The sequence below is a fragment of the Chrysemys picta genome, chromosome 7 (assembly GCF_011386835.1).
Source record: "Chrysemys picta bellii isolate R12L10 chromosome 7, ASM1138683v2, whole genome shotgun sequence".
NCBI lineage: Eukaryota > Metazoa > Chordata > Testudines > Emydidae > Chrysemys > Chrysemys picta.
The window spans coordinates 77036453-77053375 of NC_088797.1; the positions used below are offsets into that span (position 1 = coordinate 77036453).

A 16923-nucleotide genomic window follows, 5' to 3' on the forward strand; every position below is an offset into this window, starting at 1 on the left:
TGTCTCAGACCAACTGCTCCTGCAGGGTTCTCTACCTCTCTCTGAGTTGCTGAATACTCACTCGCCTATCGCCTTTTTAAAATATTTACAGTCATTTTGATCTGTAGGCTTTGGCCTTGGCAAAACAGTTAGGTAATGTTCATCTGGTATGTCTGAAAAGTAGTTTCCTGTTTAATGGTTCAGCCCTTGTCCCACTGAAACTGTTTACCTAGAAAAAAAGCAACAGAGGGTCCTGTGGCACCTTTGAGACTAACAGAAGACTGGGAGCATAAGCTTTCGTGGGTAAGAACCTCACTTCTTCAGATGCAAGTCTTGCATCTGAAGAAGTGAGGTTCTTACCCACGAAAGCTTATGCTCCCAGTACTTCTGTTAGTCTCAAAGGTGCCACAGGACCCTCTGTTGCTTTTTACAGATTCAGACTAACACGGCTACCCCTCTGATACTGTTTACCTAGAGTTGTCTTACCTCTGACCATTTTGTTGTTTCCTGCTTACTCTTCCTAACAGCTCCTTTTAATTCAACTTCATGTAGGCAGACAGGATAATATCAAATAGATACACTGAAGAACCGATCATATTTGTAAAAAATAATGCAGCTATCTCCCTTGTTCCACAAGATTCAAGTGCAATGATTATGGTTTGGTTTATTGACATTAAATTTCTTATAAGATGTGCAAAAGAAAACACATATTTTTCCCTTTTTTTTTAAAAAAAAAAAGGAAGTTCTCCTTGACTGTCTTTTGTCAAGCATCATCTTTTCCTTTCATTATTATGACTACTACTAGTGGTAGAATGGAATGCTCACCTTTTTTTGTTAATACATTCAATATCTCTCCTTTCGTTTCTGCTGACAAAGCAGTGTCATATTTGGTACAGAGAAATTACAACCAGTGTTGTACATGGACACATCTATATAGACTTTAGCAGCTTGTCATTCCAAATACACCATTTATGCACCACAATTAATAGTGGGTTGTTGTTTGCATTATAAATCTTGGTTTTCAGGACATTATGCTATAGAATCTGGCTGTTAAAATGTGTTTGGGGTGAAACAAAGGGGACAAGGTACTGGTCTCAAAGTGTCTCTCTCTGTCTGCTAAACTTGGAGAAATTATGTGTTTTAGTTTTAAGGCAAATTATAGAAAAGATGGAGACTTTGTGGGTTCCAGTGCGCTATTCATCTCCAAAGCCACTTTTCTTTTTTGATAGAAATGTTGCAGGCCATTAGTCTTGAATGGCAACTATACCCTTTGGGAATTTTATGAGAAATCTTCACTCACATACAGTATATAAATGAATGAGTTACTTTGTGTATACCCTAATATTTGTTTCCATCAAAAATCCCATAACGTATTTTAGCTCATGAAACTTGCTGTGCTCAGAACAGTACACAATGGATGGCAGTGCTATTCCTCAGACACAGCAATCACTCAGGTTCCTGATCTGTCTCCTAGAAAATCCCTTTGATATGGTACAGTTAGGAGGCTGGCTGCAATAGCTCTGTTAGGAAGTGTATGGTGTATGATTTTTGGGGGGAAGGAAGCAATAAGTCTAAATAATACATGGCATGTCTTTAACATTGTAGCAAGATTTCTGGCAGGTCAAATCGATTAGTTTTTAAGATTAATTAACATATATACTTTTATTGGCAATACAACATCTGAAGAGTTGTGCTATCAGAAGCTCCTTAGCTGGCTACAGCCAATGGATTCTCTCCTTCCATTTTGTCTTGCAGCTGTTTGCCATATAAGTTAGGGAATCTGAAGTACAGTTCTGAAAGCCAGGAAACAGAAAGTTAAAAGCTCCAATTCTTCCCTAAATGCCTGGGTACAGAAGAGTACTCTCTGCCGTCGGAGCTCTGCCTCCAAGGTGAAGATTTTAAAACCTAAGTGTCTAAAGTTCGCTTCTAAATCCACATTTACTCAGTTAAAGTGTGGGGCATCCAGCAACTTGCATTTACTTCAGTAGGAGGTATTGGCTGCTCAGCACATTAAGGGCCTAAATATGGACATAGAAGTTAGGTTTAAAAGTCTTGGCCCAAATACTGAAGCCCTTCACAGGCAGTTAAGGAAATTAGCTTAAAACCAGTTTTTAAGAGAGGATTGTCTATAGGGATGTGTACCCCTAGTACCTTCTCATCTACTTTGAGACATGTCTTGGTTAAAACTACCACAACGGTATTTTATTGATGATGATAAATAATTTGTCCTTACTTCATCCTATTTTCATTCTGTGGCTCTCAAAAGCTTTGCAAAGGTGAGTAGGAATTATCCCTGTTTTACAGATGAGACCACGAAGGCATAGAGTGAGGAAGTGATTTTCCAACCATTACACACCAGACTTGTCTAGGCTGGGAAGATGAGTGGTGGTTTTAAATAGACCAGCTCATGTGCTATTTATTTATGGCATTTTAAAACATCTTGTTTACACAAATACAGTGATGTTTATAAAATTACTGTCTGATTGTGGTCAAAACTAGTTTGTAACTAAAGTAGCTTACAGACAGCATTAGCTACTAACTAACTATGTAGTTTACAATTGGTGTTAATGATTTAACTAGATTTGATCACAATCAGGGAGTACATTTATAAACACTGATGTGTCCGACTATGCTATGTGTTTACAAATGTGTTAAGCAGCATATGTTAGCTAACATGACTATACAAACCCCAGATTTGTGGCAACAGATTGCAGATCTCCTGACACCTGGTTGAGGGTACTATCAACTGCAGCTGTAAGGGACCTAATTATCTCTGGAATGGCATCAACTCTGCCTGCCAGAGGAGTGAAGCAGGGGATAGCTAGAAACTTAACTGCGTGCATGCACTGATCAGGCTCTTTCCATTCAGATCCCCAGAACATTTAGGCACTGCCTGCTATTGCATTAGTGAGCCTATTAACTGTAGCAGTCTGTCTCCATTGAAGGTTATAAATATGCTAATAAATTGACCCTTATGCCTAACGTAAAATTCAGCCCTCTGTAGCGGGCCAGCACAAGGCCTGTGAAAAACATAAGGGGAGACTTAAGTGGTACACATGCCTTATGCTGGCTTTCTGCACAGGTATGAGTTTCACCCAATATGTTTACTAACCCAGGGGTTGCAGTTGGACAAGATCTATCTGTGTATGTTAATGAGAGGCCTGTTGAATATTGACAACATCCTACCAGCAGCCTTAAGAAATATCATCCTAGGAAGTTTAAAAATGACAGATCATGGGACATATACCATACACTTGCCTGCATCCATGGACCAAACAACGCTAAGTTTGCTTCCGTGCATAGATTTCCATATGGTGGTGATGCACTGCTCTGCTGCAACTCTGCAAATGTAGGTTATACTGCTGCAGATACTCAAATCAAAATAAAACACGAGCAGAAGAGATTAGATGACTTTCAGCAAAGTAGCAGCAGTATGAATAAAGGGAACTGTACAAAGAAAACAGGTCTTAAAATGAACATTGTAATGATGTCCTTTTATCGGAAATTATAAATTAACTCTGGAAATCTTCATTTTATTTAGTTTTATTTATGTGTGTATTTATTTTTTTCTGTAGGCTGTGGAAACCAACCTTGCTTCCAAGGATAGTCACTGGGTCTTTGTAAATGAGGTAAGATAGCCAAGAGATGAGCTAGTTTTGTCCTAGTGTTAACTCTTTCATCTACTTTTGTTCCTCTTATTCCATGCATTTAAACAAATCAGACAGAGGCATACACTTTCCATTTTGCTTTTGGATGATACAAGAATTCAGTTTGTGTGGCTTCATTGTTAGTCCCTCATTTGAATTGGCACAGGCTGAATACTGAAATAATGTCCCCAGTGTATATGATAACAATTGAAAGGCTGTTCATTTTCCCCCCATAGTGATCTATTCCATTAGCTTTTTAGTGCAAAGAGAGCTGCTCAAAAGACACCTCACCTCACTTTGCAGTCAGAAACCACTGACAATAGTAAAGAACAGTGAGGCTAGATTTAAAGTCTGTCAATTGCTGGCCTATTACAACATGAACTTACATGATATGTGGTGTAACTCTACTGCAGAATTATGTTGACCTTTTGGCCAGAATAATATGAATTCAAGATGTCAATTTACCTATCGTGCCCTTGGGAGGGGGGAGGTTGGGGAGGACCTGTATCTTGTCCTGTCACAACTATTATTTATTTTGTGTTAACACCAAGAGGCCCCAATCAGGATCGATACAGACAAATGTTAATGTACAGTCTCTACCCTGGAAAGCTTTATACACTAGAATCCCAGATATGCCAATATAATCATTATACATCTCTAATGGCTTAAGAGAACCCATATTAGTTTAGATATTTGTGTTCTTTAATAATGATATTGTAAAGGCTAATAAAATATTTAAATGAAAAAGTGACTAAATCCATTGCCTTAGATTCATATTATACATATATACAACAGCAAGTTTATCTACTGATTCCTTTGTTCGCTTTTCAGTCTCTTCTTTGCAGCTAACAAATAGTTTTTGGTTAAAGTAGCCTTATCTATTAACAGTAACTATAAATTGCATTGTGTCACTATAACTAAATAGGGTGGGAGAAAATCTCTATATACAAAGATTTATGAATTTCTTCCCTATCCCTGTTACATTTATGTGTCTTCTGCTGTGTCACCTACTGTAATGGCCCAGTAAAAAATATCAGCAAAGCTCACAGTGTGTCAGTATTTATATTCACATAAAGATAACACACTGAATGTTTCCCACAGCATTTATTATTGGATTTTGTTTGGATTTTTTGTTGTTGTTCGGATGTTAAAATTCACTTCATAAAGCCTAAGTCTAAATACCCGTAAACAAATAAACAAAAAATCACTACCACAACAAACCTTCAAAAGGTGTCAGGTTTGTTCTTATTTTGAGAGCACAAAATATGCATCTCTTTTGCTGCTAGAGGGTGGATGGGGAAGCCATGCTGGCAAAATGCAAATCTAAAGTATCAATCAGTGGTTCATGAGACAAGAACAAATTAGAATTCCCATATAATGTAATAAAATCTGGGGGACTTGTTATTGCAGGTAGAAATAACAAAATAAATATTACTCAGTGATAAATATCGGTTCAAGAACGTATAGACTCTATTAAATCCAATTGAGTTAAAAAAGAAAACTATAAAATATCTCAAATCCATGAAACTCTGGTGCTGGAATATGCAAGTTAAAAGTGCGAGAAATGTCATAATTCTTCCATTTTAATGGGAATGGGTAGGTATCTGGTTACTCAGGGGCACTGAAGGTTGGTTACCATTTTGACCTCTAATATGGATTGGCAGGAGTTATTAATGTACATTCTTCAGCCCTAAGGAGTCTACATATATAGAAGGGCAGATTCCTTAGGGCTTGATTCTAATTTGAGATACACAGGCATGGATTTGTGCATATCTAAACTTTGTACATATACATATATGCACAGTGAGAGAGCATCCTGTCCTCATCCAGATACCACTGTCTAAATACCAATGTCCAGTTGACATCAGTGGGGATGTTGGGGCAATGCCATTCCCTGGACTTGCACTGACATGTGCCTGTGATTCTCAGATTGGAATCCAGCATTTAATCCACCTGTGGCATCCAGTTTTTTAGAAGCAATTGGAACTGTTATTTTCAATGTTTTCTTCTGTGGGTAATATGCCAGATCAGGCCTATATCATAAAAGGCACATATTGGGGCTAGTGCACAGCCACTTCCTCCCAGAGAGAGATCCAGGGGAACGCAGCCAGCAGAGGATTAAGCCACGCTCCCCTACTGAGGGTTCAGCATACTTTTCTGTTAATGGCCAGCCAGCTCCAGTGCAGAAAGGGGCAGAGCCATGACAGTCCTGAGGGGCACTAGCAAGAAGCAGCCCCTAAACTCAAGTGAGCACAAAGCCTACACTGTGTCTTGTCCCCTGCACAGGGAATGCAAAATTGCAGGGTGAAGTACCTCTGTCCTTCCCTCTTGCTCCTTTGCTCATCCATATAAAGATTAGACATAGTCTGGCCATAGTATGGACTCAATTTTGTAAGGTGCTGAGCACTCTGGTCTGGATGAAACTAAACACATGAGCATGCACTTAACTTTAAGTGCACCAGTGGGGCTGTTCACCTGTTGAAAGTTAATCATGTGCTTAAATGCTTTGGTGGACTGGGGCTGGAGTGCTCAGCATTGTGTAGAATCAAGCCTTACGTGCACATTACAATCACATGGCCACTCTCCTGCACGCTCCTGTGAGGCACATTGTAAGTCTTGATTACACTTTATTTTGATATGGAAGACCTGAACAACCATCTAAGCTAACTGATTTGCACTGTGGAGATTAGTTAGACATCAAGCAAACAAGCTACCATAGTAATATTTCTTTCATCTTTTATATTCTTGGGCCAGATTGTAAACCCCCAGCTTGCAACAGTGAGCAGCTAGTGACCTAATTATTCCCATTGTAGGCAATGGGATGATTTATGAGCGTACCTGGTCATCAATGGGAGGGAGAGGTTTTACAATTTGGCCCTTAATGCTTTATTTACTGTATAAACAATGGAATCCTGGAACCCATCTCCCTCTCCGCTATTCCCCATTTCCCAAATTCAAATTAAGTTCATATCCAGACCTGAACTTCATGACTCAGGCCCATCTCTGTACTCTCCTGTAGTCTGAATGAGTACACAGCATTGATTTATTCATATGATGTGTCTATGGCAGTTTTGCTATAATTAGACTATTTAATTATCATTATTTGATCACTGAATGGATGTTTTGATTATTTTTCATGTCCCCATTTCTGACACGATGGGGTTGAGGTTAAAATTTGGTGTCTGAATTTCTGTTTTCCCACTTATTTTAATCTTTTAAAATAAATAAATACCACCAAGTCTGAGAGCAGCAGGGGACCGGCCTTGAATTACGTTGCTCCAATTCAAATCAGTGTCCTACATGTGGTGCTCTCTAATGACCTGAGTCTTTTTCTAGTCAACCCACTGTTCAATTTAGGAGTGGCATTGGTGGGTTTAAAAGGGTTCCAGTCAGCTTCAAGCAAGGGCCCAAACCAATTCCCACTGAAGTCAAGAGGAATATTTTAATTGGCTTCAATAGGACTTGGATCAGGCCAGTGGAGGAAGGAATGCTACAGTGCAAAACCTTTCAGGATGGGGAAATACACTGGGTACACAGGGAAAATAGATAATTACTTCCAGTATTTTACCTTTTGAATCACCATTTGATGATAATCCTTCCATCCTCACAAAATACACTTGATATTTCGTATCTAGCTGGTTCCATTGCAGGTATTTTATAATTAAAAATTGCTGACATCTCAAAAGCTGTACATTGTTTTTTTGTATTTTTTTTTTTTGTAGAGAAAAAAATGTACCTCTCAACGATCCCTTATTTTAGCCCATAGTTACCTTATTTCCACTTTATTATTGTAGATTAGTCAAAAATAGAGAATTGAACCAGGAAACCAAGGTTGTGGCCCAAGTTATTATGTATAAAGATGTTCATCCAAATGGTTTAAAACTTTCTGTTTTAGACGCACAAACACTTAAACACTTTTCCTTTTACATACTTGGCTTGTGGATGGTCCTTGTGATGCTTTGGAGAGGGATGAGTCTAAATACTTGATTAAATGGTTCAAACACCTTTTGAAAAAGGCAGACTCGAAATTGTGGTTGTATAAGCCTTAGCAAAAGGAAATGAGGATGATAACGTTAGTGTCTTTAGAACCGCTCAATGTGTTTCCAGGGTCCTAGTTCCAAGAAATGCTGAGAACCTGTGACCCCCAGAGATGGCAGTCAGAGTCACTGAGGGTCATCACTTTTCAGCAACAGTCCTCGAAAAATACCATTTGTGCCCTGCAGTTTTTGTTGGAGCCATTCACACTGTGGTGGTCTGGCAGAAGGGTACTCACTCTTCCGGTGTTTCTTGGTGCCATGCCCCGACAGTGTTGTTAATGCCTTTCTTTTTTTATCTTAATATTTGTTTTCTTTTCTATCTCTTCTCTTTCTCCCCCCGACCCATCTCTTTCCATTCCTCCCCCCTTGAATTTTGCAGTGGATGGGGTTATTTAATTCAATGAATCTGGATAATACAAATACCAATAATTCTGGCGGTTCCAGTTTAAAGACAGGATAAAAATAAAGGTGTAGTGTAAGTGCCACTCAGTATCATTCATTGGCACATTCTGCGCTGCCATTTTTGCATATATCTTTTTCTCAACTAATGCAAAATATGTATGACAGTGAAAGTTTAAACAAGAAATCACTGTCCATACTTCAAATCAAATCATGTATTTAATATATTTTCTGACAAACTTGAAGTTCCTGGGAACTGTGTGTCTCATATTTCATTTCAAATCAACTTGAGCCTTAACTATTGTATCTGAATCACATTTATCCTTGATGTGACTGCAGTGACTTTAGTTACAGCAGGGATGAATTCAGCTCTATGTTTCTAGACATCAGTCAATGGGAATGGAAAAGTATATTGTAATTTTACATTGTTTTGATAGAAAGATGCACAGCAAGGAATTGCTGACACTTTCAGTACTTTAAAAATAGATTTAATTATAAGGTGTGAAAAATAAATCTGAAAACTAAAGGTTAGAGCTTCTACTAGACTGCAGTTTCCATTTGTTGCCCTTCCACTAAACTGATTGTGGTTGATTCAGATTAACCTGCATCTGTTCAGATACAAAAAGGTCCTTATTAATTTACAATAACAGATTATTACCCTTCTTTTTCAATCTTATAATTATCACATATAGCACCTGAAGGAATAACCAGCACTATAAGTCAAGCTGCAGTCATTTGTAAATTCTGAAAATGTGAATGTTTGGTTTAGGGTGGAGGGAGGATGTGGATTCGAGGCATTGGATCTGTACTATCTGACTTATTTCAAGAAGTACTACAGGAAAATAGTGAGTTATGGCAAGCATTTTCTCCTATCTTAGATCTAGTAACTAGTCTAGTAACTTGTCACCCAATGTAGTTTAGGGAGGAGATATATTTGTTTTCTTTCTCTAAAGGTTTTGTTAATAAGTTATTTGTGTGCAGATCCATTATGGTTTTCACTGAAGCATTTTAAAGATTCCAAATATGCTGGTGTGAAAAATAAAGCTATCTAAAGAAGGGAGAAACTTAGGCCTTGATCCTGCAAGTTGATTCATCAGCACAATTCCTAGCACTCATGTAGATTCTTACTAATGCATCTACTTGCAGGGTGGGGGAACCTCAATTTTTTTTTTAAGTGTCTACTGCAAATCACTTGGGCCTGTGCCTATGTGAAATATCAGAAAAGCACTAAACATCTGAGATACATATAATATAAATCTGAAATATGAGATACATATAAGAAGTTAGGAAAAGGTGAAAACTGGAGAATAGCAATAGGTTTGCTCTTGCTGGTTTGTCTTACTGTTCCCTTCCTCTGTTCTCAAAGTACCCTTCAATCTGGTTCTTTTTCCAGACACACACATTAAGCATATAAAAAAAATTTAATTGGAGCAAAGACCTACGCTTTGGCACAAAACTGGTTCTCTGCTACCTTGTGCGAATGGCAGGAGGCAGAGAAAACACTTCATGTTGTGCCTCAGCTTGTCCCTTCAGGCTTTGTCATCCATCCTCAGACAGCAGATAGGTTCACCTGATGATGGACCTTTGAAGGAAAGAAGGTGAAGTTTGGAGCTCTTAGAGCATCTACCCTTTCCACCTTCCAAAAGTCTAGGTATTAAGCTCATTCCTTTTTTTTTTTTTTTTTTTGTTTTTTTGCTGTACTTGCTTTCCTTGGTAATATATTTAATATGTTCAGGCGACATACATTATTCTGAACCCCATAGCAGTATGAACAGTTGTTCTATTAGGAACATCAAACAGCCATACCTACCAGTCCAGTGGTCCAGATGCTTCAGAGGAAGGTGAAAGTAATGCAATAATGGACAATTATGCAATTATTAGGGGGAGGGATAACTCAGTGGTTTGAGCATTGGCCTGCTAAACTCAGGGTTGTGAGTTCAATCCTTGAGGGGGCCATTTAGGAGTCTGGGCAAAAATATGTCTTTGGATTGGTCCTGCTCTGAGCAGGGGGTTGGACTAGATGACCTCCTGAGGTCCCTTCCAACCCTGATATTCTATGATTCACGTGGAACATTTCTTCCTAACTTCCATCACTTAGTTGCTGGTGTATGCCCTGGAGCATCAACATTTATCTTCCTTAAGAAAGTTTTAAGTTTCTCAATCCTTTTCATACTTTTGAAAGCTTCTGTTATGCAACCTCAAAGGTTCCAGTTAGCTGTGGTCCTGTAACTTTTTGTCAGGTCTTAGACTTGTGAGAGCAAAGGTTTTCTTTATTATCCTACCTGGCACCCTTTCCAAAGACCTCCTTGCCAAAGGATGAACTCCTTGCCAGAGGATCTTGTGAAGGCCAAGACTATAACAGCGTTCAAAAAAGAACTAGATAAATTCATGGAGGATAGGTCCACCAATGGCTATTAGCCAAGATGGACAGGTATGGTAGCCTCTGTTTGCCAGAAACTGGGAATGGGAGACAGGGAATGGATCACTTGATGATTACCTGTTCTGTTCATTCCGTCTGGGACACCTGGCATTGGCCACCGTCTGAAGAGAGGATACTACGCTAGATGGACCTTTGGGCTGACCAAGTATGGCCGCTCATATATTCTTATGTTCTTATGTAGAACGGGGTCATGCTTGAGTTGATTGCTTGATGTATAAACATACATGAGGCAAAAATCAATCCTGGAGTAAATGCTTTAGTCCAGGGTTGAATGTGTTGAATGCCACATAATGTGTAAACTATATGGGGAAAAAAAATCTCTCTATGGTTTACTTAGTCGCTTCTTGTCATTAGAAAGAATTTGTTATATTATTTGTAATATAAAGAAGGAAAAACAAGTACGAATTGTAAGATTGGTAATGCATAGATAAATTGCATTCAGAGTTATTTGGCAAGAACAAGGCTGATTGTTGCTGATAGTATTTCCTAAGGGCCCTCCTCCCACATCTGGTTGTGCTAACTTAAAATTATTAAATATGTTGTTTTATCTGAATACTTTATTCTGTTTCTTAATGTGTATGATGCTAAACATAAATATAGGCATTTAAATACTTCAGGAACCAATTTATCACAGATGAAAATCTGGTTTGCAGTAATAAAATCTGAAATGTATATCTTTACGCTAATAGCTACAGGAATAAGCTACTATACAGGTTATAAAATGCATTGGAAAGCAACGCATCGAATACAGACCTAGTTAGAAAATGAGAGTGTAGTCTCATACATTCAAAGGCAAACTAGAAGAGAACCATAAATGCACCCAATGAAGGCAGTGGACAGGCATTTGGTCTCTTTAATCCACAGAAAATATCTTGGCAGAAAGAACTTGCATACAGTAAAGGTGCTGTTGAAAATGCTGTTTGAGGGTAGCGACAAAGAGCAACTACTATAGCGACTGCAATTCCAATGAATCTGGATAACTTCTTCAAAACTTGGCTGATGTTTGAGAAGAGAAATGCTGTATGCAGTGGTCTTGTAGTCATGTTGATCCCAGGACATTAGAGAGACAAGGTGGATGCGGTAATATATTTTTTTGAATATACTTCAGTTGGTGAGAGAGACAAGCTTTTGAGCTTACACAGAGAAATGTTGACAGTTCTGGGGGGAAAGTGCCCCCTATCATTTGCAAGAATAAAAAGATTAAAAAGCAGATTGGGAGGGAGAAAAAGAATGGGATTCGAGAATGGGAGCAGGATAAGTCAGGCAGGGACTTTGAGCACTAATGGCAAAAATCATCTCTCTCTCAAAAACAAAACAAACAAACAAAAAACATGCCTTGAGAGAGTGAAGAATCCTGTACAAACTGATTAGAATATCTGGATAACATCATCACTAGACTGTGAATCAAAAGAATTAAGCTGCAGTAGACCTCATTCTTCACCATTATCTCTTCCCAGTTAGGTTGATGGTGTGTACTGCATCTACTGCTACTATCATCTAAATCTCCAGAGATCTCACTGATTGATTTGGTTGGAATAAACACCCAAAAACTGTATGTTTACCTGTCTTAACTGAACAGCCAAAGCCATGTAGAGGAGAAATATCTGTTCTAATGATCCTGTTTCCTCTTCCATCCCACCAGGCTCAATTAACCTGTCTTCCCTCCAGTTTTTGTTGTACTCTTAATCTAACTCTAGTCTTTGTCATTCTCTGCTCCATTCTGTAGGCCCCTCTTCTCTTTGCTCCTGTACTTCCAGTTGTAGGAGGCCATTTATTATTTGATAGACAAGACAGTGTTTTGTAATGTCTGCTCTGGTCTGGATTCTCTTACTTTCCATTTCCAGCCTGTAGTTCCATCATTTGTGCCATTCGGCATTCTCTCTTCCTTTTACAATGTCAGACACATCCAGTAAGCCATTGTTCCTTGCCCCCTTACTTTGAGGCTCAAGTGATTTAGGTTATTCAGTTATCAGGCTACAGCTTCCTGAAATCTACACTATCATTTTCCTTTATAAAATATTTTCAAAAGGTTGAAAAAAATTGATGAATAAGAGGGAGGGAAGAGATCGAAATAATCAAATGAAATGAATTTTGAGGAGCTAAGAGGTTTTTTCCTTCTCTTCCTACGAGAGAATATTTTATTTACAGAATAATAGGCAGCAGTGTTTTGCTCAGTACAGTACTTGTAGGGAAATGATGGGAAACATATGATTCACACAAATGATCCCAAAGTGATTATTGTTCATTCTTCCCTTTTCAATTTAAAGCAAATCTGCCAGAAGATTTGGACCTAGCCTTTCTTTATAGTGTATGCACATAGTATGAAGTAGGAGCCAGATCCTCACCTGCTGTAAATCGGCGTGGCTTTGTTAACTTCAATGAAATTAAAGCTGATTGACATCTGGAATTTGTGTATCTAGCTGTCTGCATTCATCAGACAGCAAATTTTTAAATATAATAATTGTTTAGAAGAAAGCTCTCTCACATCTAATACCAAGAAAAATAAATATTTAATAATTGTATGAGGCTTTTGTACTTTATTTTCTTATAAGAAATCAGGTATTTATTTAAAAAATCAAATGCAATGAATGCCCTACTTACACTTTTAAATTAAGAACTCCAAAATCAGGTGAATTGAACAAAAGTGCAGGGACTTTTCTTCAAAAATAACAGAATTGCACAAAGCACACTGAAAATCAGGACAAAATTCTGTACAGACTAAGAATTTATAATTCTTTGCAGTTATTTCAGATTTGGCAAAGAACATTTTCCCAAGCAAAATTTAGTAATTCAGAATATCTCTAAAATTACCCCAGTCCAGTTCCAGGTAACATGTATTTTATATTTGCCTACAGAAATCTTCCTTAACTCCATTTCTTAAATGACTAATATATTTGGCCCTATATAGCTTTTTCCATAGACTGTTTATTTTTCTCTTTTTATATAAGACACATGAAATATAACACTTTCAAGTAGGACTGTCGATTAATCACAGTTAAGTCACGCAATTAACTAAAAAAATTAATTGTGATTAAAAAAATTAATTGCGACTAATCGAAGTTTTAATCACACTGTTAAACAATAGAATACCAATTGAAATTTGTTAAATATTTTGGATTTTTTTCTACATTTTCATATATATTGTATTCTGTGTTGTGAAATCAAAGTGTATATTTTTATTAAAAATATTTGCACTGTAAAAATTATAAACTAAAGAAATAGTATTTTTCAATTCACCTCATACAAGTACTGTAGTGCAATATCTTTGTTATGAAAGTACAACTTATAAATGTAGATTTTTTTTTTTGGTTACATAACTGCACTCAAAAACAAAACAATGTAAAACTTCAGAGCCTACAAGTCCACTCAGTCCTACTTCTTGTTTATCCAATTGCTAAGACAAACAAGTTTGTTTACATTTACAGGAGATAATGCTGCCCTCTTCTTATTCACAATGTCACCTGCAAAGTGAGAACAGGCATTTGCATGGCACTTTTGTAGCCAGCATTCCAAGGTATTTACATGCCAGATATGCTAAACATTCGTATGCCCCTTCATGCTTCAGCCACCATTTCAGAGAACATGCTTCTATGCTGATGACGCTTGTTTAAAAAAAAAAGTGTTAATTAAATTTGTGACTGAACTCATTGGGGGAGAATTATATTTCCCCTGCTCCGTTTTACCCGCATTCTGCTGTATATTTTATGTTATAGCAGTTTAGGATGATGACCCAGCACATGTTGTTCATTTTAAGAACACTTTCACTGCAGATTTCACAAAACGCAAAGAAGGTACTAATGTGAGATTTTGAAAGATAGCTACAGCTCTCGATCCAAGGTTTAAGAATCTGAAGTTCCTTCCAAAATCTTAGAGGGACGAGGTGTGGAGTATGCTTTCAGAAGTCTTAAAAGATCAACACTCTGCTGCAGAAATGACAGAACCTGAACCACCAAAAAAGAAAATCAACCTTCTTCTGGTGGCATCTGACTCAAATAATGAAAATGAACATGCGTCGGTCCACACTACTTTGGATTGTTATTGAGCAGAACCCGTCATCAGCATGGATGCATGCAAATGTCTTGCGGCCCACCAGTGGATTACCCTGATGGGCCGCGGCCGAAGGTTGTCAACCTCTGTGAGTTCATGAAACTCATGGTCCTTGTTGCCATTCAAGTTAATCCTCTGATTTTCTCAGGGATCTACTTCCTGGAAATCTCTTTTGGCTCTTTAAATTATTAATATCATTAACAGTTATAATTTTCTGTCATTACCTCTAGGAAAATAGAGATTTTAATGTGAAACTTAATTGTCTCATTTTGCAATTTGTGCTATGATAGCTGAACACAACTAAAGTAGATTTAAATATTTCCCTGAGCACATGGTGAGGTATTCCAAACTAACTAATTGATGTTCTTTGTGTATAAATAGATAAATAGGTGCTATGACTGACCACCACTTGCAGTGCAGGCTTTACGTGTAACAGTCTATGTGACCAGGAAGAGCAGACATTTTATTTTTGAGTCTGGGCTGTGGGCTTTACCTAGCAATTTTATCTTTCCTCAAAGATTATTCATATGTACCAACAGCCTGAATAAAAAATAAGTTGTTCAAATTTACATGTATTTGCATAACTTTACATAATTTATTTAATAACACATTATTAAAGTGTTTGAGGCTGGTATTGAGGCTTCCATCTCCCCTCCCTTGGCATGTGTGAAGTCCCAATGGCATGGGGAGTATGTGCCAGATCTTTCCCTGCTGTACTCAAGGCAAGAATCAGTGTGCTCCAGGGAGCTGCTTTTAGCTCCTTTCCCCTGGGTGAAGCTGGATGATGCTCTTTCCTTTCATCTCTACTCTTTTTCTTTCTTATTCTTCAGCCTGGTATACAATGGGGTGAGAAAGATGAGAATAAATGACCAAGGTTAGAAAATATGGGAGAGCCTGGGTAGGAACCTCCAACACCTCGGTTGTCTGGCAGGTGTTCTATGATCACCATTAAAACATGTTAGACAGGATATGTCTCTCTCTCACTCTATCAGGCCTCCCTCACGATAGTGTCTATGTACCAGCATGGAATTTTGTTGTAGCTCTTATGTCACACGCTCCCTAACATAGCACATGGACTGGGGAAGGAGGGTCAGCTATCCTTATGCCATGCTATTCCCAGCTGCTGAATCAACCCCTTGCTTTCAGCAGTTAGGCATGGGAGACAGACAGATGAAGTATCCAGCATTTACACATCCCCATTCCCTGCTCTGCAGCTGCCTTGTGCCATAACAGCCCTAATGACCCTCAAATTGACTGAAAAATCAGGGTTAAATTTCTGTTAAAAAACAAACAAAAAACTCAGCGGCCAAATAGTTAAGCAGAGCACTTCCTCTATCTGTTTCACAAAGTGAAGAAAGATTTGTATCATGTATGTGAAAAAAGGAAATCACTTTTAAATAAATAATTAGACAAATTAGGGCTTAATTATAAGATCCTTTGAAATGGCTTTTTTTCTGCCTTCGTGGAAAACTATTTTCTGAATACACACAGTTGTCCTGATTGATATAAAACAAGAGTCCACTGCACATATTTTTTGTCCTTTTTTGGGTTACTTTTTATTTAATTTTCATTCTTGGGATTCAGATGAACTTTCTGTGCATGATCTTTATCATACCTACTATAAAACTAGAACTGCAAGCATTTTGACAAATGGGATGCAGTGTCTAGTTTTTAAAACACCAAGGTGAGAGTTGACATCTTAGGGTTCAGTCCCTGGCTGTGCTGTTGACTTGCTTCATGACCCTGGGAAAGTCAATTAGCTTCACTGTGCCTCAGTTTCCACATCTCTAAAATGGATTTATCCACCAGTAGATATGGGTGATTGATGGGTGAAAGCTGTCATGGCTGAACATTCCCCCAAGAAGTTCCTCTGCAGATCCCCACCTTAGGAACAGCGTGTCCTGCTAAGTGAGTCTCAGACTTATTCACTGTAATTAAGCCATACACATGCTCATGGGTCTCAGATCAAGTATTCTGGACCTGAGGTTATGAGACCCTGTCCCCTAAATGTCTATTCATCAGTTTGTGCAGCCATTGAACCAGCCTTTGCCTCCTGTGTAGGTTAGTTGAAAGTTCTTGCTAATTTAAATTGTTCTTTTTAAAAAAAAGTTTCTTCTTGTTTAACCTCACTCCGTTGGAGTTTGTGTGTGAAGAGGCTTGCCCCAGAAGGATAGCTGATGAGAAAAAAGATGAGGCAAGAGGTATCCCATGAAAATGTTTCTTGCTAAGACCAGCATACCAAATGGTTAGGCACCCTGTCTGGCTTCCCACAGAGAAGAGAAACTCCAGGCATAAAGCAATCTGCCTGGAGGATCTTTTGGTGCCTTCAGGACACCTGTGGAGTGCCTGAGCACTGGTTCCATTAAAGGCATCA

At 38.2% G+C, this 16923-nt stretch overlaps 1 protein-coding gene across 8 annotated transcripts in view; it reads left to right on the plus strand.

Annotated features, from left to right (window-relative positions):
* GRID1 (glutamate ionotropic receptor delta type subunit 1) overlaps positions 1–16923 on the plus strand; it is an 890310-nt gene that overhangs the window by 685105 nt on the left and 188282 nt on the right. For all 8 annotated transcript variants that reach the window (XM_065551838.1, XM_065551837.1, XM_065551839.1 and 5 more), the window contains one exon: positions 3555–3608. In XM_065551838.1, coding sequence (XP_065407910.1) covers positions 3555–3608 — 54 coding nt within the window. The remainder of the gene's footprint in view (positions 1–3554; positions 3609–16923) is intronic.